Consider the following 22,199-nt stretch of genomic DNA (forward strand, 5'->3'; position numbering starts at 1 on the left):
TCCCCAGAGCAGCGGGGAGGAACCTAGCTCCCACCAGGCCCCGCCACTCAAAACAGAGGAGGGTGTCCTTGGAAGGCCAACAGTCCCACTCTGAGCCATGGCTGAGCTGAGGCCAGCCCCACTGTCAGGACTCTAGGTCTCAGGCTGGAAGAGGTCCCTGCAGAGAAACCTTCCCAACAAGAAGCTGGGGGTGAGGGCTTGGGGGGGACAAACGAAGCCAACTGCTGCCGGCTGAGCCTTCCAAGCCCCCATCCCAACACGCAGCTGAGAACACTGCCTCCAGTCCCAGGGACAGACGGGCCAGGGCAGTGGCCTGCGGAGCCCACAACAGTGAAGCCAAAGCCATCTGTCCTTTTAGTCAAAGGTACCACGTCTCGCCATAATTCGCGGCATTTGGGGGTGCCATCCAAGAATCATCTATCGTTTAGAGTCGTGTTTTGTATCAGGATAAAAATCACTAGCAAGGTCATCATGGTCTTGCTGCTCAGGACACCAGTTCCAGAAATACCTGTACATTATCTGGGACCTTATTAGAGACGCTTCTCAAACCCAGGCCTCCTACTGCGACAGAACCTCTGAGAATGGCACCCAGCAGCCTCGCAACAGTCTCCCCGGGGAGCGGCTGCTCACGCTCAAGCAGCTGAACAAGGACTGGATGAAGTAAAGTAGAAGTGAATTGGAGACAAGTGGGCACGACAAAAGCTGTGAACACGGTCAGAGTCGCAACGTCTTATGGGCTCGAAAGGGAGAAGGGATCGTACCTCAAAGACATGGAATGATCAGCTTCAGTTTTGCATAAAGGGCGGCAGACACCGTGGCTGTGGCTGACATAGCTGCAGGCCTCGGGGCCTCTTCCAGAAGTCACCCATCCCCTCCCACTGAGCTGAGACAGACAGGAACTATTGCTTTCAGGGCCGTTTCTTGGGAGAGGCTCAGAAGTAGACGAGGGTCTGCGTCCCTGAGGAGAGCCGTGAGCGCGTGACAGGAGGACAGAATGAGGGAGCGCCTGGGAGGTGGCAGGAAGGCTCTGGGAGTCCAGTAGGGAATCGGCCGATGCCTCGGCCCCCGAGAGGGGGACACTCCACGAAACAGCATCAGAGCCTGGGCTGCAGGAACAGCTGAAGGTGCTGACTAAGCAGTACCAGCCCTGCACACTGGGGAGCTGCTTCCGGGTCAGCGTCCACCCATTAAAACATCTGGGCCCTTCACAAGGTCGTCTAGTTACAGGCGCTCTTCACAGCACAGAAGACTCGGCCACACAGAACCACCATCTCCCGGGCTGTCCCTCAACCAGGGCCTCGGAAAGATGCTGCCTGGCTGAGGGGAGCGATGACAAACCACTGCAGAGAGAACCGGGCCGGATCTGGGCCCACTCTGGCGTTGGGGATCTCGGGCACGCTTAACTGGCTGCCAACACAGTCTAGACCTAACCCCCCCTTAGCCATCCACCATTCTGGAAGTCACGGTCCCTGGGCTGTGGAAAGTGAGCATTCCCAGGTTTCTTAGCTGGATTCAGCCTGGTTTACATTATCCTTGTCCATGAATCCAAGGAGCCCGGTTGACAAAATTACGATTACAATCCAGAGAACCGTTTTCACGTACGCGTTCTGAGTCCACCCAGTGAGCATATGCTCAGCATACAGGACCTGGGCCGGGGGACATGCACAGAAAAAACCTTAGGCCATTTCCTGCGCAAGACTTTGGCAGCTGGAGGCAATACACAGTTGAAAAATCAGCCAAGGGACTTACCTGGCAGTCCAGTGGTTAAGACTCCAACTTGCCATGTAGGGGACACAGGTTCAATCCCTGATTGGGGAACTAAGACCCCACAGGCTCGGGAGCAACTAAGCCCACAACAGCTCTCACCAGAGTCCAAACAACACAGTGAAAGATCCTGCACGACCCAAAGCAGCCAAATAAATAAAAACACACACAGCAGGGAAGGCTGAAGAATGCCAAGGTGCTGAAGGCATCAGTACAAACGCATGGCTTTTAAACAGATACATGGCTTGGCAGGTGTGTGTGTACATATAGACAGATAGATGCTCTTCCTAGCTGTCCACGGGGCCTCAACCCAACAGCCCACTAGCAACAAGCTCCACACGCCCCCTCGCTGGCAGCTCTGCCCCCAGCACCATACTTCATGCCATCTCATCTTCCCTTACTTCTTCAGTTACTGCTCGACAGGACGACACATTCATTAGTAGCTGTTTATTGATCAATGGTTTGATATAAAGTTATTTCAGATCTTCAGAATTTTGCCCAAATGAAATCACAAGCATTACAAAGTTTTTCTCTTAAAAATAAAAAAGGGGTTGGGGGCAGGTTGGGAAGGACCAACCTAGCAGTAGTGGCATTTGAGAATAAATTAACAAAAAAAAAAAATTTAGTATTACCATTTATTGGTGACAAACACTAAGTTTTACTTACATTCCATGGGGAGAAAAAATTCCAGCGTAAACAACGAATCCAAGCAGTACTTAACTCGCAAGGCTACCGTGCTTGTCATGTGGGCTGTTATGCGGGACCTCGCCGCACACATCTCTGTGCACAGCAACACGACTTCAGAAGCAACAGTTGGAGAGATAAACATGGGCCATTCTTTCCAGCCCTCATGGAGGTGTAATCAACAGTATAAAGCACTCACGGAAGATCAATCTGCAGTTGTCTATGTGCTACACGGAGACCATATCCTGTAGTGTAGTGAGAGCTGTGTGTCCTCAAGAGTTGTATTATATACACACAATTTTCTTTAAAACAAAGATCAAAGTTCATTTGAATCCTGGTGCATTAACAAAAAAATAAAATAGAAAAGGAACCAAATGATCAGTTAAAGTTTAAAATTCCTAAGTTGTCCAATTTATACCACTGTGGGAGACTTCATCAAGGTTTCATCAAAGCCAGGACTGTTTCAGCTAAACCAGAGGGCACACAATTTGCATCACTGAAATGGTCCTGGGTTAAGTCCAATGAAATAAAAATGTATAACCACATACACATGGATATGATCTTTGCCGGTTAGATTACTGATAAAGTCAGTCTCAGACAAGCTTCTAAACTGTGCTATGTAACTAGATACAATTGAGAAACTCTCAAATGAAAATTTATATAGTGTCATTTCAATCAAAAGAAAATAATGAAACTAAGAATATGTATCTCTCCTGGAAGAGAGCAGTGGCGACAGTGTGGGTACCGCGGGAGGTGTGGGCCAGAGCGTGCCGAGAAGGTCAGCTGCGGCCCAGCAGGAAGCATATGTGATTTTCTCTGAGGCTTTCAGCCCTCTCTCTCCAGCGCGGGTGTCCAGGGTTTGTCCCAAAGTGTTCTGAGTGAGCCAGTCTGAGAAGGGGCGGTGCTTTCTGTTTCTTCTTTCGCACAGCAAGAAAAAAAACACCCAAAACAAACAAACAAAAAAACCCCACCAAAACCAACACTAGGGTGCCTGGGGCACAGGCCTGCGGTTTCCCAAGGGAGCCAGGGGCGGCTGCAGACCGCCCGGCCCCCAGCAGGCGCTGCCATGCGCCAGCAGCCACACCGCTGCCTCCTCGGGCCCCGCCGTCTTCACCACTGCCATCTCCAGGCCTTTACCCATCGTGTCTCTCAGCCCACTGGAGGTATCAGGAATTCCAAATGTTCCAAGCAGTTTCAGCATTTTCAGTATATATGTTGGGATTTTTCAATGATTCATGGCCAGATAAAGTTCAGCACCTCCCACACCTTTAAGGAAGAAAAACATGAAAATGATCTCTAAGTTTTAAAATTTAAGAGAATTAAGCCATGTTAAAAATGGAACTAGGAGACATCAAGAAGCCTGCTATTCAGGCCCCAGTTTATAACTGATACACACTGGGGGCTGGAGGTAGCTAGCTCAGCTGGTAAAGAATCTGCCTGCAATGCCAGAGACCTGGGTTCAATTCCTGGGTCAGGGAGATCCCCTGGAGAAGGCATAGGCTACCCACTCCTGTGTTCTTGGGGTTCCCTGATAAACTTTTGGTAAAGAATCTGCCTGTAATGCAAGAGACCCTGGTTTGATTCCTGGGTTGGGAAGGTCCCCTGGAGAAGGGATAGGCTACCCACTCCAGTATTCTGACCAGGAGAATTCCATGGATGGAGGAGCCTGGTGGGCTATATAATCCATGGGGTCACCAAGAATCGGATATGACTGAGCAACTAACACATAGAATCAAGTGAAAACAGCAAAGAAGAGAACGGGTAGATAGCATGTTATCTCCAGGAGGAAAAGGAGGAAAATAAGGAAAGAAATGTATTTGCATTAAAAACAAACATACAGGAAAGGTACACAAGAAACCTACGCTGACGCAGTCTCCGGGTGGGGCAGAGAGCGGCTCAGCTGGGGACTGCATGAGGGCAAGACCCACCAACCCATCACTGTGGGCACCTTTTAAAATGATTCTGACTTGCACCACGTGAATGTATTACCTATTCAAAGATTTTTTTTTTTTTTTTAAGGTAGCACTCTCTGCCCAAAACTTGGAAACCTTTCAGGGGAAAGGGACAGAAAGTGACTAAGTCAACAAGTATTTCACTACTAAGTTGAGCAGACAATTTGAATTTAATGCAAATGAGGAAGAGAACTGCCTTTCCATGTAAATCAGCTCACTCACACAGACATTGGTCCATTTCCTGTTCTTGGCATCTCCGTATTCTGTTGGTCCAACTCAGACAGCAACTTTAAAATGTTCAGTGCAGCCTAGTGAGAATGAGAAGTGAAAGTCAAACCACGGCCACCGCTCAGGACTCCAGTACACGACACTGAACAGCGACTCGAGGGCTTCTACTGCCCAACAAAAGATACGGGCCCACTAAATAACCCTCTCACGCTTGCATTTTTAATTAAAAATATAAATTTAAAAAGTTATCCATGGTTACTTCACTGAATCACATCCTCTATGTTAATTTTATTATGTATCACATTACAATATTTTCATCCTGTGGTCAGAGTACAAATTTTATATCCCCACTTTAATGTAAAACCTATGTTTCTGTGTTAGCATTAGAATACATTCCCCTCAGTGACATGTAATGAATGCATTATATTCCATCAGATGAATATACCATAGTTTATGTCTATTAATTTAATCAATTCCTTTTCTTGGTTTTAGTATTTCTTAACAGTAACAATTTCATCTGAACAGAACATTAAAATGAGAGGCTTTCTAAGCTGCTAGAACATGGGGCTGCAATTCCTTGTTCTGGTCAGAGGTGAAATAAATTCAGTATCTGGAGCCTTTCAAGATCTGTGTGCCCCTCAGGTCAGCAAGGAAAGGCAGGAGAGGGTTGGCCAAAGCCCCTGAGTTCTGATAAACAGAATGAGACATCACACCAGTAATCTAGGAGCAGTCTTCAGAAATATGAAATCTGCAGAACAGCCAACTGTCCCCACAGTCTGCGGAGAACCCCTCTCCCTGTCTCTGAGGCCAGTGGCAAGCTGGGGCCGGGCCCGCGTGGGGGACGCACCATGTCGTGGCAGGACTCCACATCCTTCCCGATACCGTGGCTGATCAGGGGCGGCTGAGAGGAACAGTTGATAAGAGATACAAATTCATTCTTGTTGTTTTTGGGGAAGTCTTTGTATTCAACCTACAAGAGAAAAGAGAGCTGAGGCGAGGGACGGGGAGAGGAGGCGAGGTCGAGGGGGCACAGGGCTATGGCTCTGGGTCTGTGTCCCTGTCTCAGCCTGGCGTGTCTACCCCAGCTCCTGCCCTGCAGGCACGAAAGGCCATCCGTGGGGCCTGCTGTGAAGGGGCAGGCATGATACCAGAGCCTCAGCTTCCAGGATCTCCGAAGAACCTAGACATCTACTCAAAACCCCTGGTCTGGAAGAACCAGCGTCCTTTCCTCGCCCTAGAAAGGGCCAGCACAACACATCTGTTCTCACCGAAGTCTACATTTGTGACGACCACTGGGTTAGCGGCTTCATTACTATGGCTGCCCTGGAATTTTAAAATTCACCAAAGGTTGAGGACATTCTCTTACTGTCCAGGGTTCTAACATTTCCCATGCCTCCTCCGTTCCTCAGAATTACCCTTCACCAGGCAGCCCCCAACCATCCACCCAGACAAAGAGCTTGCTTTAAAAAACAAGGTACTTGATTCTCAGAGAAACCAGAGAGGACCGCACTGAGGTACAGACCGCACAGCTCAGTCCGAACGGTTACCTGGAATCCCTGGACTGTGGAGAGATAGTCCAGCTGCTCAGAGGGTCTCGTCAGAGGTCCGTGGGGTGCGTGGCCTGAAGAGATGTTACTCTTTAAAATGGTCTCGGCTGTAGGCGAGGTGCCCCCATACAACAATTCTCGGGCTATCATGGCAGTTACCGTGGCCTTGGCAGGATTCGGAGCTACCCTGGCGAAATCTTTGGTGTGATGTCCGTGACTGACTCCTACTGCCTGGGCAACCTCGGGCACCATGGGAAGGATTCCAGCAGGCAGCTGCTGATGACTAAGATAAGGCATCCTAAACTCATCTTCTTTATTGCCTGGGGAGGGACACGGACAAATCAAATTAACTGCCTGGAAAAATGTTACACAGCCCCACTCTGACCCTCCCTCAGCATAGCACAGGGACAATGTGAAGCCAAACAAGGAACTCTGTAGCCCGCTCACCAGGTACCTGCTACCACCGGGAACCACACAAAGGCCAGAGGCACAATCAGATCAGGACAGTGTTAACATCACACTTACTAGTCCCATTTTCATCCCCAGAGCCAGGTTCAAAAAAGGTTACTTTTCTTCCATCCCCTGGTTTCTTTACAGGTGTCTTAAAAAAAAAAAAAGGCCATGAGCATCAATGAAACCATTCAAAAATTAGTTCCTGCTGTCCAAAACTATACAAACTCCAACCAACAATTCTTGGTTTATTAACTTTTAAATAAGAGGGCACAGGCAGGAAGGCCTGTGCCACGTGCCCCCAGCAGCGCCCCTCCCCAGGCACACATGCAGCCTCGGCAGCCTGTCCGTGAACAGCATCTAACAGAGGGGCCTCTGCTCCGCGCTCGCGAGAGGAGAGGGGGACGCTTAATGGGAAAGAGCCAGAATACGTCAGACTGATAGAGCTGACCAACAATGAAGCTTTTAGGTTGATGCTAAACAATTAAATAAAGATTATTTCCTGAAGCAAATGTCCAACTAAAGGATAAGGTGACAAATCAAAGACAACAAATAGAGGGGAAAACATTATACAGTAAAAATTATGCCAAACACAGCAGTCTCCTTTCTGGGAAGATAAAGGTGCCTGCAAGGCCCTGCAAGATTCTGGAATGAAAGCCCTCAAAGCAAAGTCCAGGACCTCTACAGACTCTGGTTGAGTGCCTGGGGTCCCAGCTATTAACTATGTGGCCACAGCTGATGCCAACCATCTGTCTCTGCTGACAGCACTGGCCGACAGAACTGAATCAGTCCTGGTATTTTCAAGTTTATCCCAAAAGGACCATCTAGTATCTGGAAACAAGGTCAGCCACGGCTTTCGTTGCGGGTCCTGCTTACCAACCTCGGCAGAAGTGCAATCTTCAACATGGGATCATTTCTATCTAAAGTTCAATTCATAATGAAAAAGAAACTGCAAACTGAGACTATGGTTCGGCTCTGGATCTAACATCACGCTATCCCCGTGTCCCAGGAAAACCAAAGCCTGTTCTACAACTAACAAAAGCCTAAGGTTGATGAGTCTTTTATGGAGGCCTCATTCTAAGAGCACAAATGACAGAATCACACACTGGTTTGGAGCAAGCTGCCCTCCAGCAAAGCATCCCACACCACAGAGATGCTGGTGCAGTAACGACTTAAACCCAGCACCACGCCCAGAGCCGTGGACATGCACCTCCCGAGCACACTGCGAAGGTGCAACGGCTAAGAGCCTGCTCAGCAGGGCTGCTTCACGGCCAGGAGGAGGCAGCCGTGCCCTGGAGGAGCCAGAGTCCCCCTGGAGGAGATGAGCAGGTCATCCTGCAGTTAGAGAGGACACAGAGCCTGAGTGCACCTTCTCCTCCGACTTGAGGGCAGGTTTGGAGGGCTGGGCCTGCGGGACTTTGAAACCGAGGATCTCCAGCATGTTCTCGGCCGCGTTGCGTTTGGCTGCCTTCTTGTTGGTGCCTGAGCCTTCTGCCGTGTGGTTCCCCACCTTCACCTGCGTACGGAAGGCAGGACTCGGATCAGTGCTCAAACCTTCAGAATAAAGACCCGCCAGGAACGGAAGAGAACCCAGAACAATGAGAACCTGGATGGCTTCACAGTGCTGCCCTGGAGCTGGTTTGCACCAGCCCACGAAAGCGCACCATGAAATACTGAGGAATTTGTTGGAGAGCTGGTGGTTAAAGGTAGTTATTAGTAAACTAACTATGTAAGCTTGTAATTAAATTACTTTAACCAACAGAGGTAATGAATACCTAAACTGCACCACTTCTAGCTGGACTCCAGTTTACAATCATCTACACTTGTGAGGCTCTCTGTACTTGCTGTGCATTCGCTGTCCACATGCAGCGACACGACTCCTTCCTGCTCAGAGGGAGCTCTCTCAGCACAGACTCCGGCAATTCTGCTTCTCAAGGATTAAGTTACTCTGCTGATTTACCTATTCTTTTTTTTTTTAACTATCTAAAAAAAAATTTTTTTTATCACGTTATAATCTACATACCATACAACTCACTTCCTTTACTTCCACAATTCAATGATTTTTGGTATATTTACAGAGCTGTGTAACTATCACCACAGGCAAGTGACGGTTAACAACGCAGATTAAGCTTTCAAGTGTCATCAAGCCTGCAGCCACTACGTAACCAGCACAACAAACTGAAACTTCCAGTCTTGGGAAAATTATCTGATACAGCAAAGAAGCTGTTCGTATTGTTTATATGAGTTAAGTTCTGATATGTCTTTGTTGTTAATGTAAACAAAAACAGCAATCAGGACTCACGCTAATACCAGTCATTCAACAATGACGTGAGCAAACCTCCTTGCTGGACCGGAGAACAATAAAGACTTCTCATTCTGTGACGCTGCTACGCTGACCATCACACTGAAGCCACAGATGCATGAAATGCACAACAGGGTGCTGCACAGCACCTGTAAATCGTGTGCTATGCTTCCTACCAGCACAATTCACACACACACACACACACACACACGGCTGTGTGACGTGTGCATACACACCCTTCCTCCCAGCACACTGCCTCCCCTAAGAGCTGCCATTAAACACCACAGCTCCCCACCCCCTCCAGGCTGGTCTTGTTGCTGGGTGTTAAGTCACTCAGTCATGTCTGACTCTGTGACCCCACAGACTGTAGCCTGCCAGGGGTCCTCTCCATGGGATTCTCTAGCTGAGACTAGTGGAGTGGGTTGCCATTTCCTTCTCCAGAGAATCTTCTCGACCCAAGGATTGAACCTACGTCTCCTGCATTGGCAGGCGGATTCTTTACCACTGGGCCACCTGGGAAGCTGGTCTTGACGACAGACCAAAACCAAAAGCCCCGTGTCACAAACGTTAAGGAAACCCTGGCCTCTGAAGAGAGCTCTGAGGTTGAATCCCAACCTGGCATCCACCAGCCATCTGATTCTAGGCAAATCACTGAGCCTCTCAACACGCTGCAGTATCATCCCTCTTCCTGCCCTCTAACGGTGGAGTGAGACACCAGGCTAACTGCTGGTGCTTTATGAGCTCTAAAACTGCTGCCCAGAGTTTTCTGTTTTTCACCAGAAAACACTATGAAATTCCCATCACAAATTCGGCTGGCTGTACCAGTAACTGTTCCCTCTGCACAAGCTGAAGCGCAACCCCAGTCCACAGATCCCAGATCCTACGGAAGGGTCAGGAGGGACGGGAATAGATCCTTCACACAGTTTATAAGACAACGTAAACCTCTGAGGGTAACAAAGAAGAAACAGGCGCCTTCCTGTTGAGACAGCAGCATGTGTTAGGGCATCAAGTTATGGCAAGCAACGTGATCTTAGTAACATTTGGTGGCAGGGCGATGCACTGGGCTCGGCCTCCTGAGGGAGAGGCCCAGCCCTGGAACGCCTCTGGCCGAGACGGGAGGACGCCCACAGCCCGGCTGGCCCACCTGCATGACAAACTCCCTGCGTCGAGGAAGGCCCCGCTCGGCGAGCAGCAGGTACTCCGGCTCCTTCTCCTTCTTCGCCTGCTGGATCTGGGCCAGTCTGCTGATCGGGTTCATCCCCTGGCCATACTCGGGGCCGCTCTGTAGCTGAGGAACAGTCAGGGTGGAAACCATGTGCTGAGTTAGTCACAGAGAGGACCTTGCCAACTCAGAGACAGGGACACGACCGCTGAATACGTCTATGCTGATCTAATGGCTCAGAATTAATCACATCTTTTTTAGTTTTTTTTTTTCATTGAAAGGTGCCTCAATGATTTTGATTGCTCTGAGGTGATTTTAGGTCTTCTTAGCAAACCAGTATCACCATTCATCATGAGCAGGCAAGCATCGTTGTAATACGTGCTTTTGAACAATAAATGTCAATGGATGATAATAAAGAGGTACAAAAATTTATCAGACTCTTCCTAAAATTACCCCAAAGCCTACACCATCAGGATGGGTGTCCAGGTTTCTTAACAATGACTCAAAATCCAGAAATCATTTATATATGTATATATATACACATATACATATATATACATATACATATACATGTATTTATATGTGTACAGATATGCATATATATGTATTTATATATGTATAGATATACATATATATGTGTATTTATATATGTATAGATATATATGTATATATAAAATGCGGAAATGCTGACGCCGTGTGGAAAGAACCTAAAATTCCCACAGTGACTTCCTGGTGGCACCTTCCATGCCAGGGAATCCTCACCTGCTCACCAGTAACACCCACCAGAGGAGATATCAAGTAGACAAAGGAAACTGCCGCGGTGTGCTAACGTTCCTACGCAGAGAATGCTAAGGTGAATGTGAGAAAAACTTGTATTCTGACACAACATGAAACTATATGGACAATCAGAACAAAAGAGATCCTGGCATTCATAAATGCCCCAAAATGGAACCTGTCCCTTTTCTGGGAGGGTGAGGGACCGTGTAATTTTTGAATGGTTCATGAGCATGACTCAAAAACCCAGCAGAAGGTGTACACGTCTGCCTCCTGGCCCGCCCCGGCCCCCTCCGCCCAGAGTCTCCCGCACACTCAGAACCGTGCAGCAGGCACAAGACAAGCAGCTGGGTGTCCTCTCCCCGCAGATGACCACAGCTCCTCGCAGGGTCCGCACCCGGAGCCTCCGCCGAGCCCGGCGCTGCCCGAACCAGGGCCGCCCGCCCCCCTCCCCCGGGAGCCGCACCAGGCGGCCCAGAAGGACTCGAGAGGCAGGCATGTGCGGGCCGGTGCCCCGCCTCTCTCACCAGCCTTGCAAACCCCCAGCTGTCTTCAGGCAATGGAAATGCCCTCTTCTTTCAGGCACGTTCTTACCCTGACTATGGATTTTGTTTTCTTTTTGATTCTAGGCTTCACCCGCTCCACTGTAGGCAGGGGTGGTAACTTCTTCAGCTCCTCGAGAACAGCTATAGCAGCATTTTTCTTTGAAATCTTCTTGCTCTTCCCTTCACCTTCCCCCACAAACTCCCCAACCGACACCCTGGTCACAAAGCTCTTCATGTGGGGTGGGCCGCTCTCCCGGGCAACCTGTTTTAGAGGGAAAGACTGAGTGAAAGCGTGACAGACACGCATTACCGGCTGCAAGGCACACTGCTCAGCGTGAGACCCCAGGAAAGGGCGACTAAGGACAAGACTCACTAAATGAAGGCAGTGTCAATGTGGACAGTTCTGAAAGCTTTTTTCCCCTCTTTTCTTTTTCCCCCTACTTGTTAAAGTTCTCAGGTCTGATGAGTCCAAAAGAGCCATGGAACAGGGCACCATTTTCTACTCCCACCACCCAGGGTCACAGGCGGTCCTGAGTTTAGCATGCTCCCCTGCAAACGGCAGCAAGGCAGCTGGCCCAGCAAAGCCCAGAAATAAATGCAGCACCAAGAGTTCAAGGTTAATGTTTGCTCTGAGCCGCCAGCCAAGACCGAGCTTATTAAATACTGGCTGCTCTGAGCTATAAAAAGGAATGAGAAAATCTCCAAACACGTAAAGTGATTTTCTAGCACTTGGTAAGTAAAGAAAGCAAACTGCAAAGAGTGTAAAAAAAAAACGGTGCAGAGTATTAAATCTATATATACATACACACATACATAAACAGACACACGTATGTGTTTATATGCTTCTTTTTTTGTAAAAGGAAACTCAGGAAGGATAAAGCACAAACCAATGGAATTAAACAGTTTCCTACAGTAGTTGGGGGGAAGGACTGAGGTAGGGGAACAAGAGGACACTTCTGAGTATCTTTTTGTGTAGTTTTGACACTTTGGAGCATTTACTGTTACACATATTAAAAATATAAGTCAAGAGAAATGGGGGAAAATACTAAAATGGATTATGAACAGAAAACTAACTGTATATTAAAGTGATTATATAATCACACAGAAGGAAGATAAAAATCAAATCCAACCTACATTAGGAAAGATACCCTTGAAAAGAACAACTGAGTCAACAGACTTACAATGCCAGATGTCAAGACTTCCTGTAGTTACAGAATCTGTGACATCATGGTATTATTTAGCGATAAACCAATAGATCAATAAAACAGAATGCAGAAAGAGACCTGCACATATACAGCCTCTTGATGTTCAGCAAACACAAATCAAAGCAAAAACAACGTCCTTCTCTTTTTTTAATGCCAATGGAGCACCTAGACAAACAAGATCTCAAATTCTACCCAAAACAAAAATTAAGCTAAAACAGGCCCAAATATGAAAGTTAAAACTATAAAATAGCTTTCAGAAGAAAACATAAGAGAAAACTTCATGACCATGAGGCTGGCAAAGAATTCTTGGACACAAAAAACACAAACCATAAAGTAAAATTAGAATTCCTCAAAATTAAAATACTGCTCATCAAAAGATAACATTTAAAAAGTAAAAATGGGGGAGTTTGGGGGAGAATGGACACATGCATATGTATGGCTGAGTCCCTTTGCTGTTTACTTGAAACAACCACAACAGTGTTAACTGCCTACATACCCCAATACAAAAGCAAAAGTTTAAAATCTGGGGGAAAAAAAGAGGTAAAAAAGGGAACTAAGGGAGTATGGGAGAGAATATTTGCAATATATGTACCAAACGAAAGAATTACACCCAGAACACCGAAAGAAATCCTACAAGTCAATAATAAAAAGACAAAACTCAATTAAAAAAATACTTCAACAGGCACTCTTGGCAAGGATAGGGAGCAAGTGGTAGAAGTGTATCCCTTTGGGAAATAGTTAGACAATTTTTACATAAACACCTACCCTCTGACTTAGCAACTCTGACTGCACATGCACCCAAGACGACTTAGCAGCCTTATTTATAGTAGTTCCCAACTATCCATGTCCATCAATAGAACAATGGATACATTCCATTCCATTCATACAGTGGAATACCACTCAGCATTAAACTACTGAAACATATGGATGGGACTTACCAACAAACAAAGCACACTGTATTTACGTGAAGTCTAAGAACACAGAGAACACATCTACAGAGACTGCAGAGAGCAGCTGTTTCTGTGTGGAATGGGGCACTGGGACTTACAGAGGTTATGATAAAGTTCCATATCTTGATCTGGGTAGTGAACTTTTTTTTTTTTTTTTTTACACATACTAAACTTTAGTGGGCTGTGCACTTAAGATACCTATATTCACTATGTAATGACTATTAGCATAGAGGAAGAATAATCCAAGAAGTCATGAAAGCAATGCTCTGAAGACACACCTTCAGTGTGCAGATAAAAAAGTGCAGAGATAACTTGGACTTTACTTAGGACGCTTGCTGTTGAAGGTGTGGATAAATATACTGGTGTTGTTGGGAGCGGAAAAGATCCCAACATGAAGGAATGAAACCGAGGGAGAGAGCCTGTGATGAAATCACAGGACTGAAATCAGAGGGATGAACCCGTGGTTCTGTAGACAGTGGACCTGTCTTCTGCTAACAGGGTCTGGAAGCAGTGACCTGCAGCAGCAGCAAGCCGACCTCCACTCAGCCCAGCCCCTACACGCCACTCTGTTAAAGGGAACCAGAACTCCTTGGAAGAACACTTGAGACCATTTGTATTAGAATTTCTGTTTCTGCCAGGGCCAAAGTTAGAACAGGGAAAGTTCCAAGTAAGGCAAAAACACTGTTGTATCACAGAGGAAGGAAGGTCTCTCAAAGTCGGAAAAGGGGAGTTGAGAGCCAGGACACAGGGACATTAAGACCTCCAAACACAAAACACGGAAGAAAAAAAACCCGTGCCTATTACCTCACGGTACATATAAAAATTATAAGTCAAAATGAACCATTAATCTAAAGAGACAACTCTTCTAGAAGAAAACAAGGGAGAAGGACCTTAGATTTGGCAAATTATCTCAGATGGATCACAACCACCATGAGCCACAGAAGAAAAATCTAACAAAGGAGACCTCTCCAAAATTAAATTATTTTTGCTTTTTGGGAAAATATTGTTTAAAAATGCAAAGACAAGCCACAGACTGGGAGAAAATATTTGGAAAATACCTACCTGAGAAAAGAACTGTATTCAGAATGTATAAAGAACATATAAAATCCAATAATAAAAATAACTCAAAAACCTGACAAAAGAGAAGAACAGACTCTTTTCCAAAGAAGATGTACAGATGGAAAACAGGCGTATGAAACATGCTCAGCATTGCTAGTATGCACGGAGATACAAACTAAACCTAAAGTTACGACTACGCGCCAACTAGAAGCCGACCACACTAAGTGCTAGAGAACAACTGAAGCTCCCGAGCACAGCTAGTGCTGTGCTTTCCAGTGGCTCAGTCGTGTCCGACTCTGCGACCCCATGCACGGGAGCCCACCAGGCTCCTCTGTCCACGGGGATTCTCCAGCCGAGAATACTGGAATGAGTTGCCAAACCCTCCTCCAAACAATCTTCCCGACCCAGGGATTGAACCCATGTCACGCGCATTGCAGGTGGATTCTTTACCAGATGAGCCACAAGGGAAGCCCAAGAACACTGGAGTGAGTAGCCTATCTCTTTTCTAGCAGATCTTCCCGACCCAAGAATCGAACTGGAGTCTCCTCCATTGCAGGTGGATTCTTTACCAACTGGGCTGTCAGGGAAGGCCATGTATACAAGTATCTCGTTGCCCTTTATGTGGCTTCTTTAATGTAGTGCCAATTTTGAGTCCATATGTTGTATGAATCAGTAGTTCATCTTATTTCTGAGTAGTATTCCACTGTCTGGATTCACCACAACTTATTCACTCCACGTTCAAGGTCATAAGGGGCAGCCGTGAGGAGATACCCCTCAACCAAGGTAAGGAGCAGCGGCTGCACTTTGCTGGAGCAGCCGTGAAGAGATACCGCACATCCAAGGTAAGAGAAAACTAAGACAGACGGTAGGTGTGGCAAGACGGCATCAGAGGGTAGACACTGAAACCATACTCACAGAAATCTAGTCAATCTCATCGCACGGACCAGAGCCTTGTCTATCTCAATGAAACTAAGCCATGCCGTGTGGGGCCACCCAAAACAGGAGGGTCATGGTGGAGAGATCTGACAGAATGTGGCCCACTAGAGAAGGGAATAGCAAACCACTTCAGTATTCTTGCCTTGAGAACCCCATAAATAGTATGAAAAGGCAAAATGATAGGACACTGAAAGGGGAACTCCACGGGTCGGGAGGTCCCCAATATGCTACTGGAGATCAGTGGAGAAATAATTCCAGAAAGAATGAAGGGATGGAGCCAAAGCAAAAACAATACCCAGCTGCGGATGTGACTGGTGATAGAAGCAAGGTCCGATGCTGTAAAGAGCAATATTGCATAGGAACCTGGAATGTTAGGTCCATGAATGAAGGCAAATTGGAAGTGGTCAAACAGGAGATGGCAAGAGGGAACGTCGACATTCTAGAAATCAGCAAACTACAATGGACTGGAATGGGTGAATTTAACTCAGATGACCATTATATCTACTATTGCGGGCAGAAATCCCTTAGAAGAAATGGAGTAGCCATAATGGTCAACAAGAGTCGGAAATGCAGGACTTGGATGCAATCTCAAAAACAATAGAATGCTCTCTCTTTCCAAGGCAAACCATTCAATATCACAGTAATCCAAGTATATGCCCCAATCAGTAATGCTGAAGAAACTGAAGTTGAACGGTTCTATGAAGACTTACAAGACCTTTTAGAACTAACACCCCCCAAAATTGTCCTTTTCATTATAGGGGACTGGAATGCAAAAGTAGGAAGTCAAGAGATACCTGGAGTAACAGGCAAATTTGGCCCTGGAATGCGGAGTGAAGGAGGGCAAAGGCTAACAGCGTTTTGCCAAGAGAACACACTAGTCATAGCAAACACCCTCTTCCAATGACACAAGAGAAGATTCTACACATGGACATCACCAGATAGTCAACACCAAAATCAGAATGAGTATATTCTTTGCAGCCAAAGATGGAGAAGCTCTATACAGTCAGCAAAAACAAGACTGGGAGCTGACTGTGGCTCAGATCATGAACTCCTTATTGCCAAATTCAGACTTAAATTGAAGTAGGGAAAACCACTAGACCATTCAGGTATGACCTAAATCAAATTCCTTATGATTATACAGTGGAAGTGAGAAATAGATTTAAGGGACTAGATCTGATAGATAGAGTGCCTGATGAACTATGGAATGAGGTTCGTGACATTGTACAGGAGACAGGATCAAGACCACTCCCAAGGAAAAGAAATGCAAAAAAAGCAAAATGGCTGTCTGGGGAGGCCTTCAAATAGCTGTGAAAAGAAGAGAGGCGAAAGCAAAGGAGAAAAGAAAAGATATACCCTTTTGAATGCAGAGTTCCAAAGAATAGCAAGGAGAGATAAGAAAGCCTTCCTCAGCAATCAATGCAAAGAAATAGAGGAAAACAACAGAATGGGAAAGACTAGAGATCTCTTCAAGAAAATCAGAGATCCCAAGGGAACATTTCATGCAAAGATGGGCTCAATAAAGGACAGAAATGGTACGGACCTAACAGAAGCAGAAGATATTAAGAAGAGGTGGCAAGAATACACAGAAGAACTGTACAAAGAAGATCTTCACAACCCAGATAATCACAATGGTTTGATTACTCACGACTCACCTAGAGCCAGACATCCTGGAATGTGAAGTCAAGTGGGCCTTAGAAAGCATCACTATGAACAAAGCTAGTGGAGGTGATGGAATTCCAGTGGAGCTCTTTCAAATCCTGAAAGATGATGCTGTCAAAGTGCTGCACTCAATATGCCAGCAAATTTGGAAAACTCAGCAGTGGCCACAGGACTGGAAAAGGTCCGTTTTCATTCCAATCCCAAAGAAAGGCAATGCCAAAGAATGCTCAAACTACCGCACAACTGCATTCATTTCACATGCTAGTAAAGTAACACTCAAAATTCTCCAAGCCAGGCTTCAGCAATACGTGAACTATGAACTTCCAGATGTTCAAGCTGGTTTTAGAAAAGGCAGAGGAACCAGAGATCAAATTGCCAACATCCACTGGATCATGGAAAAAGCAAGAGTTCCATCTATTTCTGCTTTATTGACTATGCCAAAGCCTTTGACTGTGTGGATCACAATAAACTATGGAAAATTCTTCAAGAGATGGGAATACCAGACCACCTGACCTGCCTCTTGAGAAACCTGGGGCAGGTCAGGAAGCAACAGTTAGACCTGGACATGGAACAACAGACTGGTTCCAAATAGGAAAAGGTGTACATCAAGGTTGTATATTGTCACCCTGCTTATTTAACTTCTATGCAGAGTACATCATGAGAAACGCTGGACTGGAAGAAGCACAAGCTGGAATCAAGATTGCCGGGAGAAATATCAATAACCTCACATATGCAGATGATACCACCCTTATGGCAGAAAGTGAAGAGGAACTAAAGAGCCTCTTGATGAAAGTGAAAGTGGAGAGTGAAAAAGTTGGCCTAAAGCTCAACATTCAGAAAACTGAGATCATGGCATCTAGTCCCATCACTTCATGGGAAACAGATGGGGAAACAGTGTTAGACTTTATTTTGGGGGGCTCCAAAATCACTGCAGATGGTGACTGCAGCCATGAAATTAAAAGATGCTTACTCCTTGGAAGGAAAGTTAAGACCAACCTAGATAGATATTCAAAAGCAGAGACATTACTTTGCCAACGTAGTCAAGGCTATGGTTTTTCCAGTGGTCATGTATGGATGTGAGAGTTGGACTGTGAAGAAAGCTGAGCGCCAAAGAATTGATGCTTTTGAACTGTGGTATTGGAGAAGACTCTTGAGAGTCCCTTGGACTGCAAGGAAGGAGATCCAACCAGCGCATTCTAAAGGAGATCAGTCCTGGGTGTTCTTTGGAAGAACTGATGCTGAAGCTGAAACTCCAATACTTTGGCCACCTCATGTGAAGAGTTGACTCACTGGAAAAGACTCTGATACTGGGAGGGATTGGGGGCAGGAGGAGAAGAGGACGACAGAGGATGAGATGGCTGGATGGCTTCACTGACTCAATGGCATCACTGACTCGCTGGACATGAGTTTGAGTGAAATCAGGGAGTTGGTGATGGACAGGGAGGCCTGGCGTGCTGCGATTCATGGGTCGCAAAGAGTAGGACATGACTGAGGGACTGAACTGTACTTAATTCATCCATATCCCTGCTGAAGAACATCTTCACGGTTTTCAGTTGTTAGTGATTATGAGATTATGTATGTACGTGATAGCTTTAATCATAATCAGTAAAAACTAAAAACCATGAAGATGTTCTTCAGCTGGGAAATGGATGAGTAAGTTCTGGTGAATTCAGACAATGCACTACTACTCAGAAATAAGAAATAAACTACTGATACATAAAACATATGGACTCAAAGTCTACACTACATTAAAGAAGCCACATAACAGGCGATTAGATACTCTTGCCAGGAGATCTGTAATCTTTTCGGATTATAACTTTCTAAAGGGACAACACTGTACCTGGTGGGCCATCTGTTACGTGAGAGGCCTGAGGGCAGGAACAGAACGGGGACTATGGCCTTTCTTATGATTTATAATATAGTTATGGAAACGTCATGTCTGGGTTGTGTTTTCTGAGATGGCTTTATATTTTTATGTGCTCTTTCCAGGCTTCTCAAAATGTTATTACCCATTCCTGTTAAATAAATAGACAAAGGAAAAGCCCCAAAAGACCAAAACACACAGTATATTCAATAATTCCATGTATGTAATATTTTAGAAATAAGCAAAACGCATGGACAGACATCAGATCGATGGCTGCCCAAGGGTGACGATGGAGGGAAGGGACTGACTGCTAGGGGACTGGGGAGACCAAGTGCGTGAAAGGTGTTCTTCACCACAGTGGGCAGCAGTTCCACAACTGCACTGTCAAAACCCATCCAATTAGACACAGAAACAGGGCCAATTTTACTTCGTGCAAATGATACTCAAGAACTCTGACCCCTCATCCCCTCACCCCCCAAAAATAACCTGAGAGAGGCATGCCAAAGCATACCAGAGCTGGTCGGAAGGGCAATCTGAACATTAAAATGGCAAGCGAGAATAATGGAGTGACATGTAGAATGAATCTCTGCTAATATAAATTAACCCATTCCCTGGCGGCTCAGCCAGTAAAGAATCCACCTGCACTGTGGGAGACCTGGGTCCGAGCCCTGGGTTGGGAGGATCCCTTGGAGGAGGGCACGGCAACCCACTCCAGCATTCTTGCCTGGAAAACCCCCATGGACAGAGGAGCCTGGGGGGCTGCAGTCCATGGGCTGCAAAGAGTCAGACACGACTGAGCGACTACGCACATTAATAACATAAGGCAGGAGGAGATTTTCTTTGGACACGCAGAAAATGAACATTTGACATCCACCACAGTGACATCTGATGCTGGGAAGAACCGTCAATGACTGCTAGAAACACTGAGGAACTCTGTAAGGACGTACACAGCCTTCAAGCATCTCCCCACAGGCTATGGGTTAACTATAAAGGGAAAGAAAGTCTCCTTGGAGGGGCACACATCTGGTGTAGACAACGGAATTAGCGTCACTAATGATACCACCCAATGCTGAGAAGAACTGACATTAGTTCTTCAGCGTTCCTGTTTAAAAAAAAAAAAAGCATAAACTGAAACTGATCATGAAGCAAAAAATCCAACCAACCCAAATTTAGGGCCATTACATAAAACTGACTTTTCAAAATACTAATGTCATAAAAGACCAAACAAAAGCCGAGTAACAAATTAAAGGAGACTAAAGAGATGCATCAGCTGAACACAGCGTGTGATCCTGTACCAAGCTCAAGGCAGGGAAATACAGGAGCACCATGGGGACAATGTCAGTATGTGAATCTAGGATGCACATCAGGTAACAGTATTCCAGCAGTGTTACGCTTCCTGTGTGGACAATTATAGTTATTTAAGATAATGTCCTTGCTCTTAAGCTTCACATACTGAAATATGTGCAGTCAAAGCACATATCTGCTTCTTGCTCTCAAATGATTCAGCTAAATAAAATACAGAAAAACATGTACATTTAGAGAACAGAAAAGCAAAGGTGCTGAACTGTGAAGCGCTGGTGGCCCTATGTGAAGGCAACAGTCACAGTCCTATCCTTACCACTTTCCACTGGCCTGGAAACTTTCAAAGTAAGAAGTGGAAAAGACGACGAGGAAAAGTGTGTGAGCCCACATGTGCTGTGGTCCCGAGGTGAGAGCCGGGACCTCAGCTCAGGGAGCAGCCCGCTGCCCTATGAAAAAGGCTGCAGCAAACAGCTCTGTTCCCAGGGCGCCCGCAGGCTGCCCCTCTACCCCGACAGCCCACCTGCCAAGCGCTACCTCCCTGAGCAGGGCTCTCCACGTCCTCAGACGAGACTCGAGAATTAAGAGTATCCACCCCAATGCTCAAGTCAAATCCACGCCCATCCTGGGCCCTCCACTCTCACTGGCTGCCACCGAGCCCATCTGAATTCAGTGGGATCAAGTCATGACTGGGCTTCCCTGGTGGCTCAGTGGGTAAAGCGTCTGCCTGCAATGCAGGAGACCTGGGTTCGATCCCTGGGTCGGGAAGATGCCCTGGAGAAGGAAATGGCAACCCACTCCAGTACTCTTGCCTGCAAAATCCCATGGACTGAGAAGCCTGGTAGGCTACAGTCCATGGGGTCGCAAAGAGTCGGACACGACTGAGCGACTTTCCCTTCAAGTCACGACTGCCTCCCAGGGACTTGTCAATCAGCACAATACTTTTAACTACAACAATTTTATCAAAAAGCAAGCGGTCTATACTTTTCCGAAAAATTATATGAATGGTTCTTGTCTTCTCCTATTACTTCCAACATGACGTATCTTGCTGTTAAAAAAAAAAAAACAAAACAAAACCTATTCTTTTCAGTTACTCAGTAACTGTTCCCTAAGCATCCAATATCCAATATATGTCAACTAATCTTCCAGGTGCCAGAGACAGAACTGTGGGAAAAAAAAATGGAAGCTTCTGCTCAACCTAATAATGGAAGTTAACATGAACATTTGATACGTGAGAGCTAATTACTAATAAAAGCACTCATATTAACAAACTCAATGCCACATACACACACAAACTGTCATGTTTTAAAATAATTACTTTAAGAGATAGTCACCACCAGAGGGCATTCCCACAATTTCTTTTGTGACTACTTGACAATTTCCTGCTGTATGTTACTTATTCCTGAACAGCAAAGTCTGAAAGCCAAATCTAAAACCTAAACACAAGTAGCGGCGGGGCAGAGGCAATCTCATCCCCAAATTCCACAGCAAAAACAGAAATTGGCAATCCCTGACTGAGGTCCAAGACGCATCACCGGGATCTCGGGCCCTGGCCAGCAGTCATCTCTGTGACCTTTCCGTGACCTAAGAAGGCAGGCCTCTTCCACCCCACGGTCTTCGCATCTCTCCCTCCGTCTTTAAACACCCATTTGTGTGCCACACTAATTCTTCAGCAGGGACTAGTGTGGGGAAAGTGTTTCTTCCCTTTTCCACAACAGGTTCCCAGGGAGACCTTGTGGCTTCCTCAGGTGGCGCGCCCACCTGGTTCCCACCCAGCAACAGCCCTGTTATTCTGAATGTCCTGTCTCACTGCCTCCCT

General features: G+C 46.3%; 1 protein-coding gene across 12 annotated transcripts in view; it reads right to left on the reverse strand.

Annotated features, from left to right (window-relative positions):
* Positions 1–2,196: 2,196 nt before the first annotated feature.
* STAU1 (staufen double-stranded RNA binding protein 1) overlaps positions 2,197–22,199 on the reverse strand; it is a 62,021-nt gene continuing 42,018 nt past the window's right edge. For 3 of the 12 annotated variants that reach the window (XM_042230257.1, XM_027977306.3, XM_027977304.3), the window contains 8 exons: positions 11,458–11,670; positions 10,072–10,215; positions 7,995–8,141; positions 6,701–6,776; positions 6,176–6,495; positions 5,476–5,598; positions 4,623–4,708; positions 2,197–3,714 (listed from right to left, as the gene is read on the reverse strand). In XM_042230257.1, coding sequence (XP_042086191.1) covers positions 3,699–3,714; positions 4,623–4,708; positions 5,476–5,598; positions 6,176–6,495; positions 6,701–6,776; positions 7,995–8,141; positions 10,072–10,215; positions 11,458–11,670 — 1,125 coding nt within the window. In that variant the 3' untranslated portion in view covers positions 2,197–3,698. Of the gene's footprint in view, positions 3,715–4,622; positions 4,709–4,825; positions 5,599–6,175; positions 6,496–6,700; positions 6,777–7,994; positions 8,142–10,071; positions 10,216–11,457; positions 11,689–22,199 lie in introns of those variants that run through there. The other 9 variants (XM_060397822.1, XM_060397824.1, XM_060397820.1 and 6 more) reach the window with 5 other exon arrangements.

The sequence above is a fragment of the Ovis aries genome, chromosome 13 (genome assembly GCF_016772045.2).
Source record: "Ovis aries strain OAR_USU_Benz2616 breed Rambouillet chromosome 13, ARS-UI_Ramb_v3.0, whole genome shotgun sequence".
In the NCBI taxonomy this organism is placed as follows: Eukaryota; Metazoa; Chordata; class Mammalia; order Artiodactyla; family Bovidae; genus Ovis; species Ovis aries.